This window comes from Oncorhynchus mykiss, chromosome 24 (assembly GCF_057628025.1).
Source record: "Oncorhynchus mykiss isolate SJ-2025 chromosome 24, ASM5762802v1, whole genome shotgun sequence".
Taxonomy (NCBI): domain Eukaryota; kingdom Metazoa; phylum Chordata; class Actinopteri; order Salmoniformes; family Salmonidae; genus Oncorhynchus; species Oncorhynchus mykiss.
Genome location: NC_143045.1, coordinates 27,896,491 through 27,910,034, shown reverse-complemented (window position 1 = coordinate 27,910,034; position 13,544 = coordinate 27,896,491). Strand labels below are relative to the sequence as shown.

Sequence of the window (13,544 nt, the reverse complement as noted above, 5' to 3'; positions counted from 1 at the left end):
GTCTAAGCAGTTACAAAAATGTATAACATACATGTATATATATACTCCCACTCCCTGCTGGTTTCAGGACGTGATCTGTGGTGCTCTAATCTCAGCCACATTAATGTTGGTCACCTATCCATACTGGGAAACCTTCGACCGGCTCCAGCTCACCTCCCCACTCTCCCCCATCGGGGCATTGGTACTGGCTCTCTTCCTGAGCTACACCTACCCTGAGCTGGACCATTACACCACCACGCGGGGGGACACCACCACCATCCTGGGGGTGGGTGCAGGCTGTTCTGTGGGCTACTGGGTAAATGAGAGGCTGGGGGAGACGTTTGAGCCCCAGGGGGTGCTACCCATACCCCTGCCAGCACTGACACTGGGTGGCTTAGCCCTGGCCAGCTCCCGCTTTGTGGTGGGTGTCGTGGCGTTGGTGGCAACTCGACAGATAATGAAGACAGCCAGTCTGTGGGTGCTGTGCTCCTGGTATGGAGTGTCAGTCAACGACATAGACGCCAGGAGAAGGAAGGAGATCGAGGTGCCATATAAATTCACCACCTATACTTCTATAGGCCTGGTCCACTCTATTCTGGTCAATAGACTGTTCATAGTACTGGGACTGCTATGACCCAATGCTTTAATGAACTGTTCAAATATATACACTACCATTCAAAAGTTTGGGGTCACTTAGAAATTAGAAAACAGTATCAAACACAGTTTCTGTGAAGGGAGTAGTACACAGCGTTGTACGAGATCTTCAGTTTCTGTGAAGGGAGTAGTACACAGCGTTGTACGAGATCTTCAGTTTCTTGGCAATTTCTCACATGGAATAACCTTTATTTCTCAGAATAAGAATAGACTGACGAGTTTCAGAAGAAAGGTCTTTGTTTCTAGCAATTTTGAGCCTGTAATCAAACCCACAAATACTGATGCTCCAGATACTCAACTAGTCTAAAGGCCAGTTTAATTGCTTCTTTAAATCAGCACAACAGTTTTGAACTGTGCTAACATAATTGCAAAATGATTTTATAATGATCAATTAGCTTTTTAAAATGACAAACTTGGATTAGCTGCCACAACGTGCCATTGGAACACAGGAGTGATTGTTGTTGATAATGGGCCTCTGTACACCTATGTAGATATTCCATTAAAAAAATCTGCTGTTTCCATCTACAATAGTCATTTACACCATGAACAATGTCTACACTGTATTTCTGATCAATTTGATGTTATTTTAATGGACAAAAAATGTGCTCTACTTTAAAAAACAAGAACATTTCAGAGTGACCCCAAACTGTTGAACAGTAGTGTAAATATAAAACATTCTAGGATCCTGTCATCATTCAAGTGTTGTGTAAGAATGTTCTGACATTTACATTTTTTCCCATACATCCGACATTGATTCTATATTTTTCACACATTGTGAATCTTTGAAAGACTGAAGACAAATGAAAAGACTCAATGATCTTATTTAATGTGTTTACTTGCCTTAGTTATTTCTGACTTCCTCACCATCACACGAAAACAGACCTAAGCAACACCTGCAGTTACAGTACTGTATCGTATGTCACCGAGTTCATGTCCTGTTGTATCAAGTAGATGAAGCTCCACCCAGGACCATTAACTCACCTAACAAGACCATACCAGTTGGACACACCACAAGGAAACCTGTTTAACCACAGCTTTGTGGCTTCCTGTTATTTACACTCATGCAGGCCTATATGCTGTATGACAAACCTTTAAAATGTAAATGACCTGAATCCATACAATTGCTCAGAGCAATGTCTTTACATTGTATAATACAGCATATTGGTTAAAGCTCAAATGATGCAGGACTGAGATTAATTCAGAAACACAGGACTGAGTCACAGGCTGACATCTCATTCACTTTAATTACCACGGAGATAAAAATACAGCCACATCCTTTGTATATACCAGCCTACAATTTCTATGGTTACTTCATACACTGTTGTACATTTGTCAACAGAAATACCAGCATGATATAAACTGAACAATTTATTTGGGGCCGAATCCTTACTTTCGCACATATCTCAAGCTCGCAATGTGATGTCAATGGGAGATTTGCGTGAAAATGTGAGCTCAGCTGTGGCAGGTTGGACTGTACTCTGCTGGAGCTGGGAAAGCCTGTGTTGAGATGGACTGAGCATGAGTAGGTGAGTTTGGTGGTGTTACAGGTTCAGGCATGTGTCTGCGTGTGACATCACAGGAAGTGCTCAATGTCGATGTCCAGGGCGGAGCATGGCATGGTGAGCTCAAAGCGGTTGATGACATCAGGGTGAAGGACCCCGAGGCGTCCTATGCTCTTCCCGCACGCAAAGATCTCAGCACAGCGACCAGGGAAGAAGGTGGAATCTGAAAGAAAAGAGGGGAAACAGAGGGGGGTTGGGAAGGAAGGGAAGGTGAAGAGGATCTGTGGTCCACTGAAAATAAGCATAAGAAATGTAGTCTCTGAATAAATGTTTCTACACAGACAAGACACCTAAGATCCGTCTCATTTTGTCTTGAACTATTCTCAGATGAGACAACTTATTGATTTGTTTAAAACACTGACCACTAGAGCCTGTTCAAGGAAGAGACCAACTAGGCTCAGGGTTGCCATGACTCCAGTTCCACAGACATGTTACGTTCCTACACTGTTCTGTTCTCTTCTCCATGGTGCTTCAGGTCTTCCCACACTGCTTTGCTCCTAAAAGCTAATGTACTCCTGAGCCATCGTTCAGATACTTACTCATAACTAGCAACAGAAAAATCTCTGCATGATCTGTGTGTGTCTTCCAGGGCAGCACCATGACACCCAGTCATTAAAAATGCTACACTAATAGCCAGACAGCCAGCCTGACAAGTGACAACCTATTCCACCAACCCTGAAAACCCTCTTCAGATTAATTCTCACTGAGCCAAGGTCAACACTAACCAGACAGTCAGGAGGGTACAGCATGCCTTTAACAGTGAATGGGAAGGGCTGAATTTGACAGTTAAGGAGCAGACGCCCACGTTTCACTTAAGAGGCTCTCCTTCAGCTAACTCCCTAACCACTCAGCCCTACACCGCATGGCTATGAGTGAGACAACTGACCGCTCTCGCTCTCTCTGCATAATAGTGTGTAAATGTGACAGTCTACGTGTTTTCTGTAGCTGTGTGTGTGTTTCAGGCAGTCTAAATGCCCATGGATCTCCCTGTAAACCCAGGGAGGCGCACTGCAGCAGCAGACTCACGTGCAGTCTGACTCCCACTGCTGACGACACGCTCGCTTACCCTCCACCTCCCCGTTTCTCTATCCTCCACACCCCTGCACGCCCTCTTCACCCCCTCCTCATCCCTCTTTCTGTGGTCCTTGAGCCCATCCATTTCCACACAGATTGTGACAGGAGACACACATCCTGTGGTGAGTGAGTGAGGTGGAGTGAGAGAGACACAGATGGGAGGGATTGGAGCTAATTGAGCCCTGCAGAACCCACAGCTCATAAAAACACTGATTTGTGGAACAAGTTTCATGAGTGCAATGGGAAAACATTCACTTCACTAGTGGACAAAATACCCCCTAAAATCATTTCCACTGGAAATACAGCCACAGCTGTACTGTAGGTTGAGGATAGGTGTGAACTGTGAAACCATGATATGGGTTTTAGTTTTATACCACTTCCTTTCCTTGCTTCCTTTCCTTTATGACCACTGACTTGGACAAGCTTGTTTTGAATTTTTTTCTCCCCAATTTCATGATATCCAATTGCGATCGTCTCATCACTGCAACTCTCCAACAGGCTCGGGAGAAGTGAAGGTCGAGTCATGCGTCCTCCGAAACATGACCCACCTGCGCTGCTTAACACCTGTCTGCTTAACCCGGAAGCCAGCCGCACCAATGTGTCTGAGGAAACGCTGTTCAACTGATGACCGAAATCAGCTTGCAGATGACCAGCCACAAGATCGAACCCCAGGCTGTAGTGACGCCACAACACTGCGATGCAGTGCCTTAGACCGCTGCGCCACTCGGGAGGCTAGTTGGACCGGTTTGACATGTCAGTTGAAAGCACCATGGTGAAAACTGAAAACCTATCCAGAGCCTTCACCAATCAGTTGCCATTGACAGAAACGGAGTCCAGTTTAAACCACTGAGATGGCTCCCTGGTTGTCTTACCGTCGGCAGCCTGGATGTGGTAGCCATTGCCCTGGCCTGGTTTGATCTCCAGCAGCTGCATAACCCTGTCCATCAGACCGTGGATCACCTCAAACCCCGGACTCTTGTTGTAGTAGACAGCACACAGGCGACGGTTGTTCCTGGCCCCCACGTCTGAGGGAGAGCAGAGGACAACGTAGGCATCAGGATATACTGTAGGATGTCTTTAAAAACAGATAATGACTGTGTGTATACTTGAGTATGAGGGAATCAATATGTAAATTCATGTTTGTCCTAATAAAGAATTTGGAAAGGCAGGCATACAATGACATTACTTAATCACATATCCATGAATACTGTCTATTATGAATACGGAGGTCACACCCGCACACAAACAGACCTTTGGATTCATCCTTGAGCACCACGTCTGAAATCTCAAACAGCCTCAGAGGCAGAGGCATCTTCCTGTTGGCAGCCACAGTCTTCAGCAGGCCTGAGAGCAGGGTGGTGCGCGCCACCTGGTGGAAAATACGAGCACTGCTGTTAACAACACCACCACCAGCCTCTGATACACCCACCCAGTCACACAGCACCCTCTAGTGGAGAAAAACCCTCACATCAATAGAGGGTGAAAGAATCCAGTCAACTGTTTAACTTCAAAATTGCTGTAGTGTAAAGAAACTGTACGAGATCATTCAAAGACCAAAGGGGGACAGATCATAATGTTATCAGAGAGACATGATTAATCCACAGTAATGGTGGTCCACCTGGAACTCAGCTGTCTTGGGGTTGGAGATGCGACATGCTCTGGTCTCGGAGATGTTCTTCAACAGCTTGTCAGCTATGTCCTCCTGAGAACACTGCACAGGAAGACAGATACAACACATGAAAATGTGTGTGTGTTTATTTATTTGGATCCCCATTAGATTTTGCAGAAGAAGCAGGTACTCTTCTTGGGGTCCACAAAGGTAAAGAGTGTGGTCATTACCAGGGCGAAGGTGAGGGCCTCCGTGAATCCAGCAGCAGCCAGGTCCTGTCTCAGTAGCTCTGACAGCTTATTCAGTGGGAGCTAAAAACACAACAGTCATGAGGGAAAATAAGACCTCACCACTTAATAGCACCCAACTAGCAGCTCCAGTCAACAACCAATCAACTTCATTAATGAATAACCAGCTGAAGAAACCCTCACCTGATTGGCTATGGTATATGTGCGCGGCGTGGTGCGGGGAATATTGTTGAAACCGTACGCCATGGCGGCGTCCTCCATGATGTCACAGGCGTGGATAACGTCAGAGCGCGTGGGCGGGATCTCCACCTCGATCTGTTCGCCGTCACTCATGACCTCTGAGCGCAAGCACATCTTGGTCAACAGTTGAGCGATATGCTCAGTCGACTCACTGGGGATTACAAACATTAAAGCATTACAAACGTTAAACATCGGCAGGTAGCCTAGCGGTTAAGAACATTGGGTCAGTAACTGAAAGGTCGATGGTTTGAATCCCAAAGCCGACTTGGTGATTATTTTTTAAAAATGATTGAGAAAGCACTTAACCCTAATTGCTCATGTAAGACTGACTCTCTGGATAAGAGAGTCATGTAAATGAAAGGATATTGGTAGCATTCTGCTTAGCATATAGAGGGGAGGTCTCCAACCCTGTTCCTGGAGAGCTACCCTCCTGTAGGTTTCAACGCTAATGCAGTTCCTGTAGAGCTACCCTCCTGTAGGTTATAACACTAACCCTGTTCCTAGAGTTACCCTCCTGTAGGTTATAACGCTAACCCTGTTCCTGAAGAGTTACCCTCCTGTAAGTTATAACGCTAACCCTGTTCCTGGAGAGTTACCCTCCTGTAGGTTATAACACTAACCCTGTTCCTGGAGAGTTACCCTCCTGTAGGTTATAACGCTAACCCTGTTCCTGGAGAGTTACCCTCCTGTAGGTTATAACGCTAACCCTGTTCCTAGAGCTACCCTCCTGTAGGTTATAACACTAACCCTGTTCCTGGAGAGTTACCCTCCTGTAGGTAATAACGCTAACCCTGTTCCTGTAGAGTTAACCTCCTGTAGGTTATAACACTAACCCTGTTCCTAGAGTTACCCTCCTGTAGGTTATAACGCTAACCCTGTTCCTGGAGAGTTACCTTCCTGTAGGTTACAACGCTAACCCTGTTCCTGTAGAGTTACCCTCCTGTAGGTTATAACTCTAACCCTGTTCCTGAAGAGTTACCCTCCTGTAGGTTATAACACTAACCCTGTTCCTGTAGAGTTACCCTCCTGTAGGTTATAACTCTAACCCTGTTCCTGGAGAGTTACCCTCCTGTAGGTTATAACGCTAACCCTGTTCCTGGAGAGTTACCCTCCTGTAGGTTTTAACGCTAACCCTGTTCCTGTAGAGTTACCCTCCTGTAGGTTATAACTCTAACCCTGTTCCTGGAGAGTTACCCTCCTGTAGGTTATAACGCTAACCCTGTTCCTGGAGAGTTACCCTCCTGTAGGTTTTAACGCTAACCCTGTTCCTGTAGAGCTACCCTCCTGTAGGTTATAACGCTAACCCTGTTCCTAGAGTTACCCTCCTGTAGGTTATAACGCTAACCCTGTTCCTGAAGAGTTACCCTCCTGTAGGTTATAACGCTAACCCTGTTCCTGGAGAGTTACCCTCCTGTAGGTTATAACGCTAACCCTGTTCCTAGAGCTACCCTCCTGTAGGTTATAACACTAACCCTGTTCCTGGAGAGTTACCCTCCTGTAGGTAATAACGCTAACCCTGTTCCTGTAGAGTTACCCTCCTGTAGGTTATAACACTAACCCTGTTCCTAGAGTTACCCTCCTGTAGGTTAACGCTAACCCTGTTCCTGGAGAGCTACCCTCCTGTAGGGTTTACCTCTAACCCTGTTCCTGTAGAGCTACCCTCCTGTAGGTTTCAACTCCAACCCTGTTCCTGGAGAGCTACCCTCCTGTAGGTTTCAACTCAAACCCCAGTTGTAAATAACCTGATTCAGCTTATCAACAAGCTAATCAGATGCACTAGATTAGGGTTGGAGTTGAAACCTACAGGAGGGTAGCTCTACAGGAACAGGGTTAGAGTTGAAACCTACAAGAGGGTAGCTCTACAGGAACAGGGTTAGAGTTGAAACCTACAAGAGGGTAGCTCTACAGGAACAGGGTTAGAGTTGAAACCTACAGGAGGGTAGCTCTCCAGGAACAGGGTTAGAGTTTAAACCTACAGGAGGGTAGCTCTCCAGGAACAGGGTTAGAGTTGAAACCTACAGGAGGGTAGCTCTACAGGAACAGGGTTAGAGTTGAAACCTACAGGAGGGTAGCTCTACAGGAACAGGGTTAGAGTTGAAACCTACAGGAGGGTAGCTCTACAGGAACAGGGTTAGAGTTGAAACCTACAGGAGGGTAGCTCTACAGGAACAGGGTTAGAGTTGAAACCTACAGGAGGGTAGCTCTACAGGAACAGGGTTGGGTATTATTTCAAGCCACTTTGTTACCTGATGCCAACTTTACGGTTGATGAAGTCGGCTGACAGAGTTTCCTTCCTGTAAGCCAGCTCCTGAGGTCACATGGTATAGCAGAAAGGTTGAGGGTTACAAATAGAATGGGGATAATCAGAATGTACATATTGACCAGTGGGTTCTAATATATTTTCCCACAAAAGGAAAGACTGCAGGGTGATGGTGAGGGGATACAGTACCGGGTACTGACAGGTCCTTCCATCTGGGTACACCACCTCAGCCTCCTCTACCCTGAGAGAGAGCGACAGAACGTGAGATAGGTCAAGAGGAGTCTTTTAAAGTGGGGTAGGGCAAAGGAACTTCTTATTCTATGACAGATTCCTACTAATTCATGGTCTTATTTTACACACTAACATATTAGGTTAAACTATTGGCCATTTAATTTGAATCATAGAAATCTAAACAGCTGTTGCCTGGACTCACGTGAAAGGCTCTTCACAATACTCGCAGAACATCGTCACCATCATGTCCAACACAATTTTTGCCTTGGTAAGGTCAGTGGCTGTGCACTCGATAAAAACATTCTTTGTATTCAATGAGATTTTGGAATGGTCCCCTGAAAAATAGACACAGAACAGTATCTACAGCATACCATGGGTAAATCAATATTGGAAGTCCACGAGGTTAATAGTTTCGGCATATACAGTCCATACGGAAAGTATTCAGACCCCTTGACTTTTCCACATTTTATTACATTACAGCTTTATTCTAAAATCTATTCAATTGTTTTTCCTCGTCAATCTACACACAATACCCCCATAATGACAAAGCAAAAACAGGTCAAGACATTTTTGATAATGTATTAAAAATAAACAAAAATAACTTATTTACATAAGTATTCAGACCCTTGGGTATGAGACTCAAAATGGAGCTCAAGTGCATTCTGTCTCCATTTATCATACTTGAGATGTTTCTGCAACTTGATTGGAGTCCACCTGTTGTAAATTCAATTAATTGGGCATGGTTTAGAAGGGCACACACCTGTCTATATAAAGTCCCACAGTTGATAGTGCATGTCAGAGCAAAAACCAAGCCATGAGGTCAAAGGAATTGTCTGTAGACCCCAGAGACAGGATTGTGTCCAGGCACAGATCTGGGGAAGGCTACCATTGAAGGTCCAAGAAGAGAGCGGCCTTCATCATTTTTAAATGGAAGAAGTTTGGAACCACTAAGACTCTTCCTAGAGATGGCTGCCCAGCCAAACTGAGCAATCGGGGGAGAACGGCCTTGGTCAGGGAGGTGACAACAAACCCAATGTTCACTTTGCCAAAATGCACCTAAAGCACTCAGATATTGAAAAACAAGATCCTCTGGTCTGATGAAAACAAGATTGAACTCTTTGGCCTGAATGCCAAGCGTCACGCCTGGAGAAAACGTGGCACCATCCCTAAGGTGAAGCATGGTGGTGGCAGCATCATGCTGTGGGGATGTTTTTCAGAGGCAGGGACTGGGAGACTAGTCAGGATTGAGGGAAAGACTAAAAGAGTTAAGTACAGAGAGATCCTTGATAAAAACCTGCTCCAGAGCACTCAGGACCTCAGACTGGGGCGAAAGTTCACCTTCCAACAGGACAACGACCCTAAGCACACAGCCAAGACAACGCAGGAGTGGCTTCGGGACAAGTCTCTGAATGTCCTTCAGTGGCCCAGCCAGAGCCCGGACTTGAACCCGACCAAGCATCTCTGGAGACACCTGAAAATCGCTGTGCAGCGACGCTCCCCATCTAACCTGACAGAACTAGAGAGGATCTGCAGAGAAGTATGGAAGAAACTCCCCAAATACAGGTGTACCAAGCTTGTAGAGTCATACCCAAGAAGACTCAAGGCTGTAGTCGCTGCCAAAGGTGCTTCAACAAAGTACTGAGTAAAGGGTCTGAATACTTATGTAAATGTAAATGTGATTTAGGTTTTTTATTTTTCATAAATTTGCTAACATTTCTAAAAATCTGTTTTTGCTTTGTCATTATGGGGTATTGTGTGTAGATTGATGTGAGAAAACAAACAATTGAATCAATTTTAGAAAAAGGCTATAACATAACAAAATGGGTAAAAAGTCAAGGGGTTTGAATACTTTCCAAATGCACTGTATGTGTGTGTCCTCACCATTGATGATTGGAGGCATAGACAAAACAATGCCGTTGCTGTCATAGATGACAGGATATACAGCCTCGTCTTCAATGATGTGCAGATAGTGTCGCAAGTGGCTGTCTGTCTGAGAGGGAGAAATACAAACAAATTGAAAGATTGGATGACAGAAATAAAAGATCTCTAGCCATACCCAATCACAACTCATGTTACAGAGGCTCATGATCTCTGTAGCCAATCCCTGCTCACCTTGTAGAGGCTCATGAGTTCCTGTGCGGTGTACTCCTTGGCCTGGTTGAGAGGTTTGAAGCGGATGTCACCAGGTGGTTTGGCTGTGTAGGTGAAGGGGCCTGAAATGGTGTCCAGGTCATGGGTGCCGATGGCAACCAGAGTCCTTTTCCTACAGAGCGCAGATTACAGTCAATTCACACACACAGTCACAACATCCACTGAGACAATATCTCAAACTACCAGAGAAGAACACATTGAAAGGCATCACTGAAGTATGAGGCATGGTATTGAAAAAGGTCTCTGACCAAAACATTGACAATAAATATGCAGAGGTGAAATTGTGTGTGGCCCATAGGGCCAGGAGCCTATCTCCTCTTTTTTGTAGAGCAAGGCAGCTTGATGTACAAGTACACCAATTGGATGCTAAACTGTCGCAGGGCCTTACCCACAATCCAAGCATAGAGCCATCAGAGTCTTTGGTATGACTCAAACAAGGACCAAACCACCAACATTCCAATCTAAGGGCAGACACTAACCTCAAGGCCACTGAGTTGGTCAAACTTGTGTGTGTGTTGTATATATTTTTCTGTGAAGGTAGAGATGTGTTAGGTGTCTTACTAACCTACAGACATTCTGATGGAGTTTCTCCTGTAGTTCGATAAAGCTGTCGTAGCGTTCCTGTGTGAAGGTGATGTTCCTCAGGACTGCAGCCACAGCGTGGGGTCGCACAGCAGTTGTCTACGACAGGCACAAACAGGGGCACCCACAGTCGGTCAGGATTCTCTCATTAATCTCTAAAAACTATATATTGCTTCCAACACAAACCCTCCTTTGCACAGCCTCAACAAATGTAGAGGAATTAATCAACTGCTCAATATCTTAATTCATCATCTTGTCAAAGACAAGATGTATGACCCAACCTTACGCTCTGCCCCAAACCCAGGTCAGTAAACAGTCCGCTCCATGTTTCCCCCTCCCCACCTCCTCCGTGATGAGCAAATTAACCAAACCTACACTCTGCCCCAAACCCAGGTCAGTAAACAGTCTGCTCCATGTTTCCCCCTCGACCAAATGAACCCAACCCTACACTCTGTCCCAAACCCAGTTCAGTAAACCGAGAGTCTGCTCCAATGTGAGCAATTAAGGCCCCCATTAACACTGACAGGGCTGTAGTGGAGCGGGTCGAGAGTTTCAAGTTCCTTGGTGTCCACATCACCAAGGAACTCTCATGGTCCAAACATACCAACAGTCATGAAGAGGGCACGACAAAACATTTTCAGTACCCCCTCAGGAGACTGAAAAGATTTGGCATGGGTCCCCAGATCCTCAAAAGGTTCGACAGCTGCACCATCAAGAGCATCCTGACCGGTTGCATCACCACCTGGTATGGCAACTGCTCGGCATCTGACCGCAAGGCGCTACAGAGAGTAGTGTGAGCGGCCTAGTACATCACTGGGGCCAAGCTTCCTGACATCCAGGACCTATATAATAAGCAGTGTCAGAGGAAAGCCCATAAAATTGTCAGAGACTCCAGTCACCCAAGTTAGAGTGTTTTCTCTGCTACTGCATGGCAAGTGGTGCCAGAACGCCAAGTCTAGGCCCAAAAGGCTCCTCAACAGCTTCTACCCCCAAACCATAAGACTGCTGAACAATTCATAAAATCGCCCTGGGCAATTTACATTGACCGCCCTCCCCTTTTGTACACTGCTACTACTCGCTGTTCGTTTGTTACCTATGCATAGTCACTTCGCCACCACCTACATGTACAGAGTACCTCAACTAGCCTGTACCCCCCGCACACTGACTCAGTACCGGTAACCCCTGTATATAGCCTTGTTATTCTTGCCTACCTCCCTAATCTTCTATATTTGCACACACTGTACATAGATTTTTATTTTATTTTGTGTTATTGACTGTACGTTTGTTTATGTGTAACTCTGTGTTGTTTTTGTCACACTGCTTTGCATTCGGTGCAAGTGACAAATAAAGTTTGATTTGATGTTCCCTCCCTTCCTCTGTGATGACCAAATGACCCAACCCTACACTCTGCCCCAAACCCAGGTCATTAAACAGAGACTCTGGTCCGTGTTTTCCACCCACCTCCTCTGTGATGACCAGCCTCTGAGGCTCACTGCTGGCTGGACTCACACGCCTGTAGCGAGGGGCTTCCATCCTGGAGTGCAGACACACATGGACATGTCAATACACAGCTGAAGACACAACACACACGATAAAGCAGCACAAGCTGAAGTACTTTGGCAATGTAAAAGTAATGTTTAAGCACACAATTCTCCATATAGATGTGTTTACATACTTCTGCTTGAAGACCTGCAGGCCCCTGACCAGCCCTTCCAGACACAGAAGGTCATAGCGGTTAGCTGGGACATCGATCTTATACAGAATCACATCAGACGCCCCCTCTGCCTTGGTGTCCCCCTGCTCACGACTGATGATGTCCTTCTCTGAGGTCTGAAGGACAGGGTTAGGGGGAGAATAGTTAGCCCAAAAACAATACATTGGTTATCACACAAACAAGTGGATATGGCTGAAGTTTATCCTCACTGTCTTCTACTCACAATCTCATCGAGCTCCAGCCCAAACTCAAAACACAACTCATCAAATTCTTCATCAGCTGAAATGAAGGGAAAGAGAAAAGCATTTTAATATGTTGGAATAATTCGTATATTATGGTCCCACCTCCATTCTTAATTTAAATCAGATTTGACTAGTTAAATGGACGTAGCTATGTGGCGTTCAGTACAGTAACTTAGCAGGGTAGGATAGGTCTGGGTAGGGAAATGATGCAATCGTCGTGAAATAACAAGCATCATCAGTTCTGTCAACTATCAAATCATGTTTTCAATCACTATTCAGTAGAAACAGAGTATATGCCGTTTTGTATGTAACATATGTGATATGTTGTTAAACAGCCCACAAAAAAAACGTGATATGCTGTTATTGCCACGGCATCAGCCACCGTCTTAGCTAGGTAGCCACAGTAGCTAACTTAGGCAGCTATCTCACCGTTAGTCTGAAAATACAACGCCGAAACTAGTTAAAATTTGTAATTCTACAATTTACTGAATATATATTACTTAAAAGGGTAAGTAACATTTCTTACTGTATGTTCTGCCCAAGGCATGAAACAGAAGATCCCTTTTGACACTGACAGTCGGCATGTTGACCACGGCTAACTGCTAGCTACTATACTTTCCTCCAAGACTGAAGGACCCACCGAAACCAGCTTTAGCTGTCCGGGACAATGCCAGTCTGAATTATTAGTATAAAGTACTACTCGTACCAAAAGACTCATATTAACATTTGGTATCGAATTAAATGGCAATTTCAAATAGTTAATTCACAGTCACACTGGATTATCAAAGACCAAGTATAACAGTGTAGAACCGTTGATGTATTGTGAACGCACCTTTGTTGGTCTGCCAGTGCCAGGTGGGAAGGGTAAGGTGATAGGTCCAATCATGACGTCAGTGATTTTCAGGTCGGGAAGTCGGAGCTCTAGAAAGAGGCCTGACTTCCCGAGTTGGAATTCCGAGCCAGATGACCGTTTCAAAGATGTTTCCCAGTCAGAGCTC

At 45.3% G+C, this 13,544-nt stretch overlaps 2 protein-coding genes across 2 annotated transcripts in view; one reads left to right on the top strand and one right to left on the bottom strand.

Annotated features, from left to right (window-relative positions):
- The window catches only part of sgpp2 (sphingosine-1-phosphate phosphatase 2), a 17,847-nt gene extending 15,365 nt beyond the window's left edge, over positions 1 to 2,482 (top strand). Inside the window, exon 5 of the mRNA XM_021582938.3 lies at positions 68 to 2,482. Within this exon, the coding sequence (XP_021438613.3) occupies positions 68 to 613 (546 nt within the window). The 3' untranslated portion in view covers positions 614 to 2,482. The remainder of the gene's footprint in view (positions 1 to 67) is intronic.
- farsb (phenylalanyl-tRNA synthetase subunit beta) lies at positions 1,451 to 13,544 on the bottom strand. Its single transcript, XM_021582937.3, has 16 exons — positions 13,073 to 13,544; positions 12,528 to 12,583; positions 12,266 to 12,420; positions 12,052 to 12,124; positions 10,574 to 10,689; positions 9,970 to 10,120; positions 9,739 to 9,847; positions 8,060 to 8,192; positions 7,816 to 7,867; positions 7,613 to 7,674; positions 5,310 to 5,517; positions 5,109 to 5,189; positions 4,888 to 4,980; positions 4,521 to 4,638; positions 4,142 to 4,294; positions 1,451 to 2,358 (listed from the first exon to the last, which is right to left on the bottom strand). The coding sequence occupies exons 1-16, from the start codon at positions 13,128 to 13,130 to the stop codon at positions 2,207 to 2,209; spliced, it is 1,770 nt and encodes a 589-aa protein (XP_021438612.2). The 5' UTR covers positions 13,131 to 13,544; the 3' UTR covers positions 1,451 to 2,206.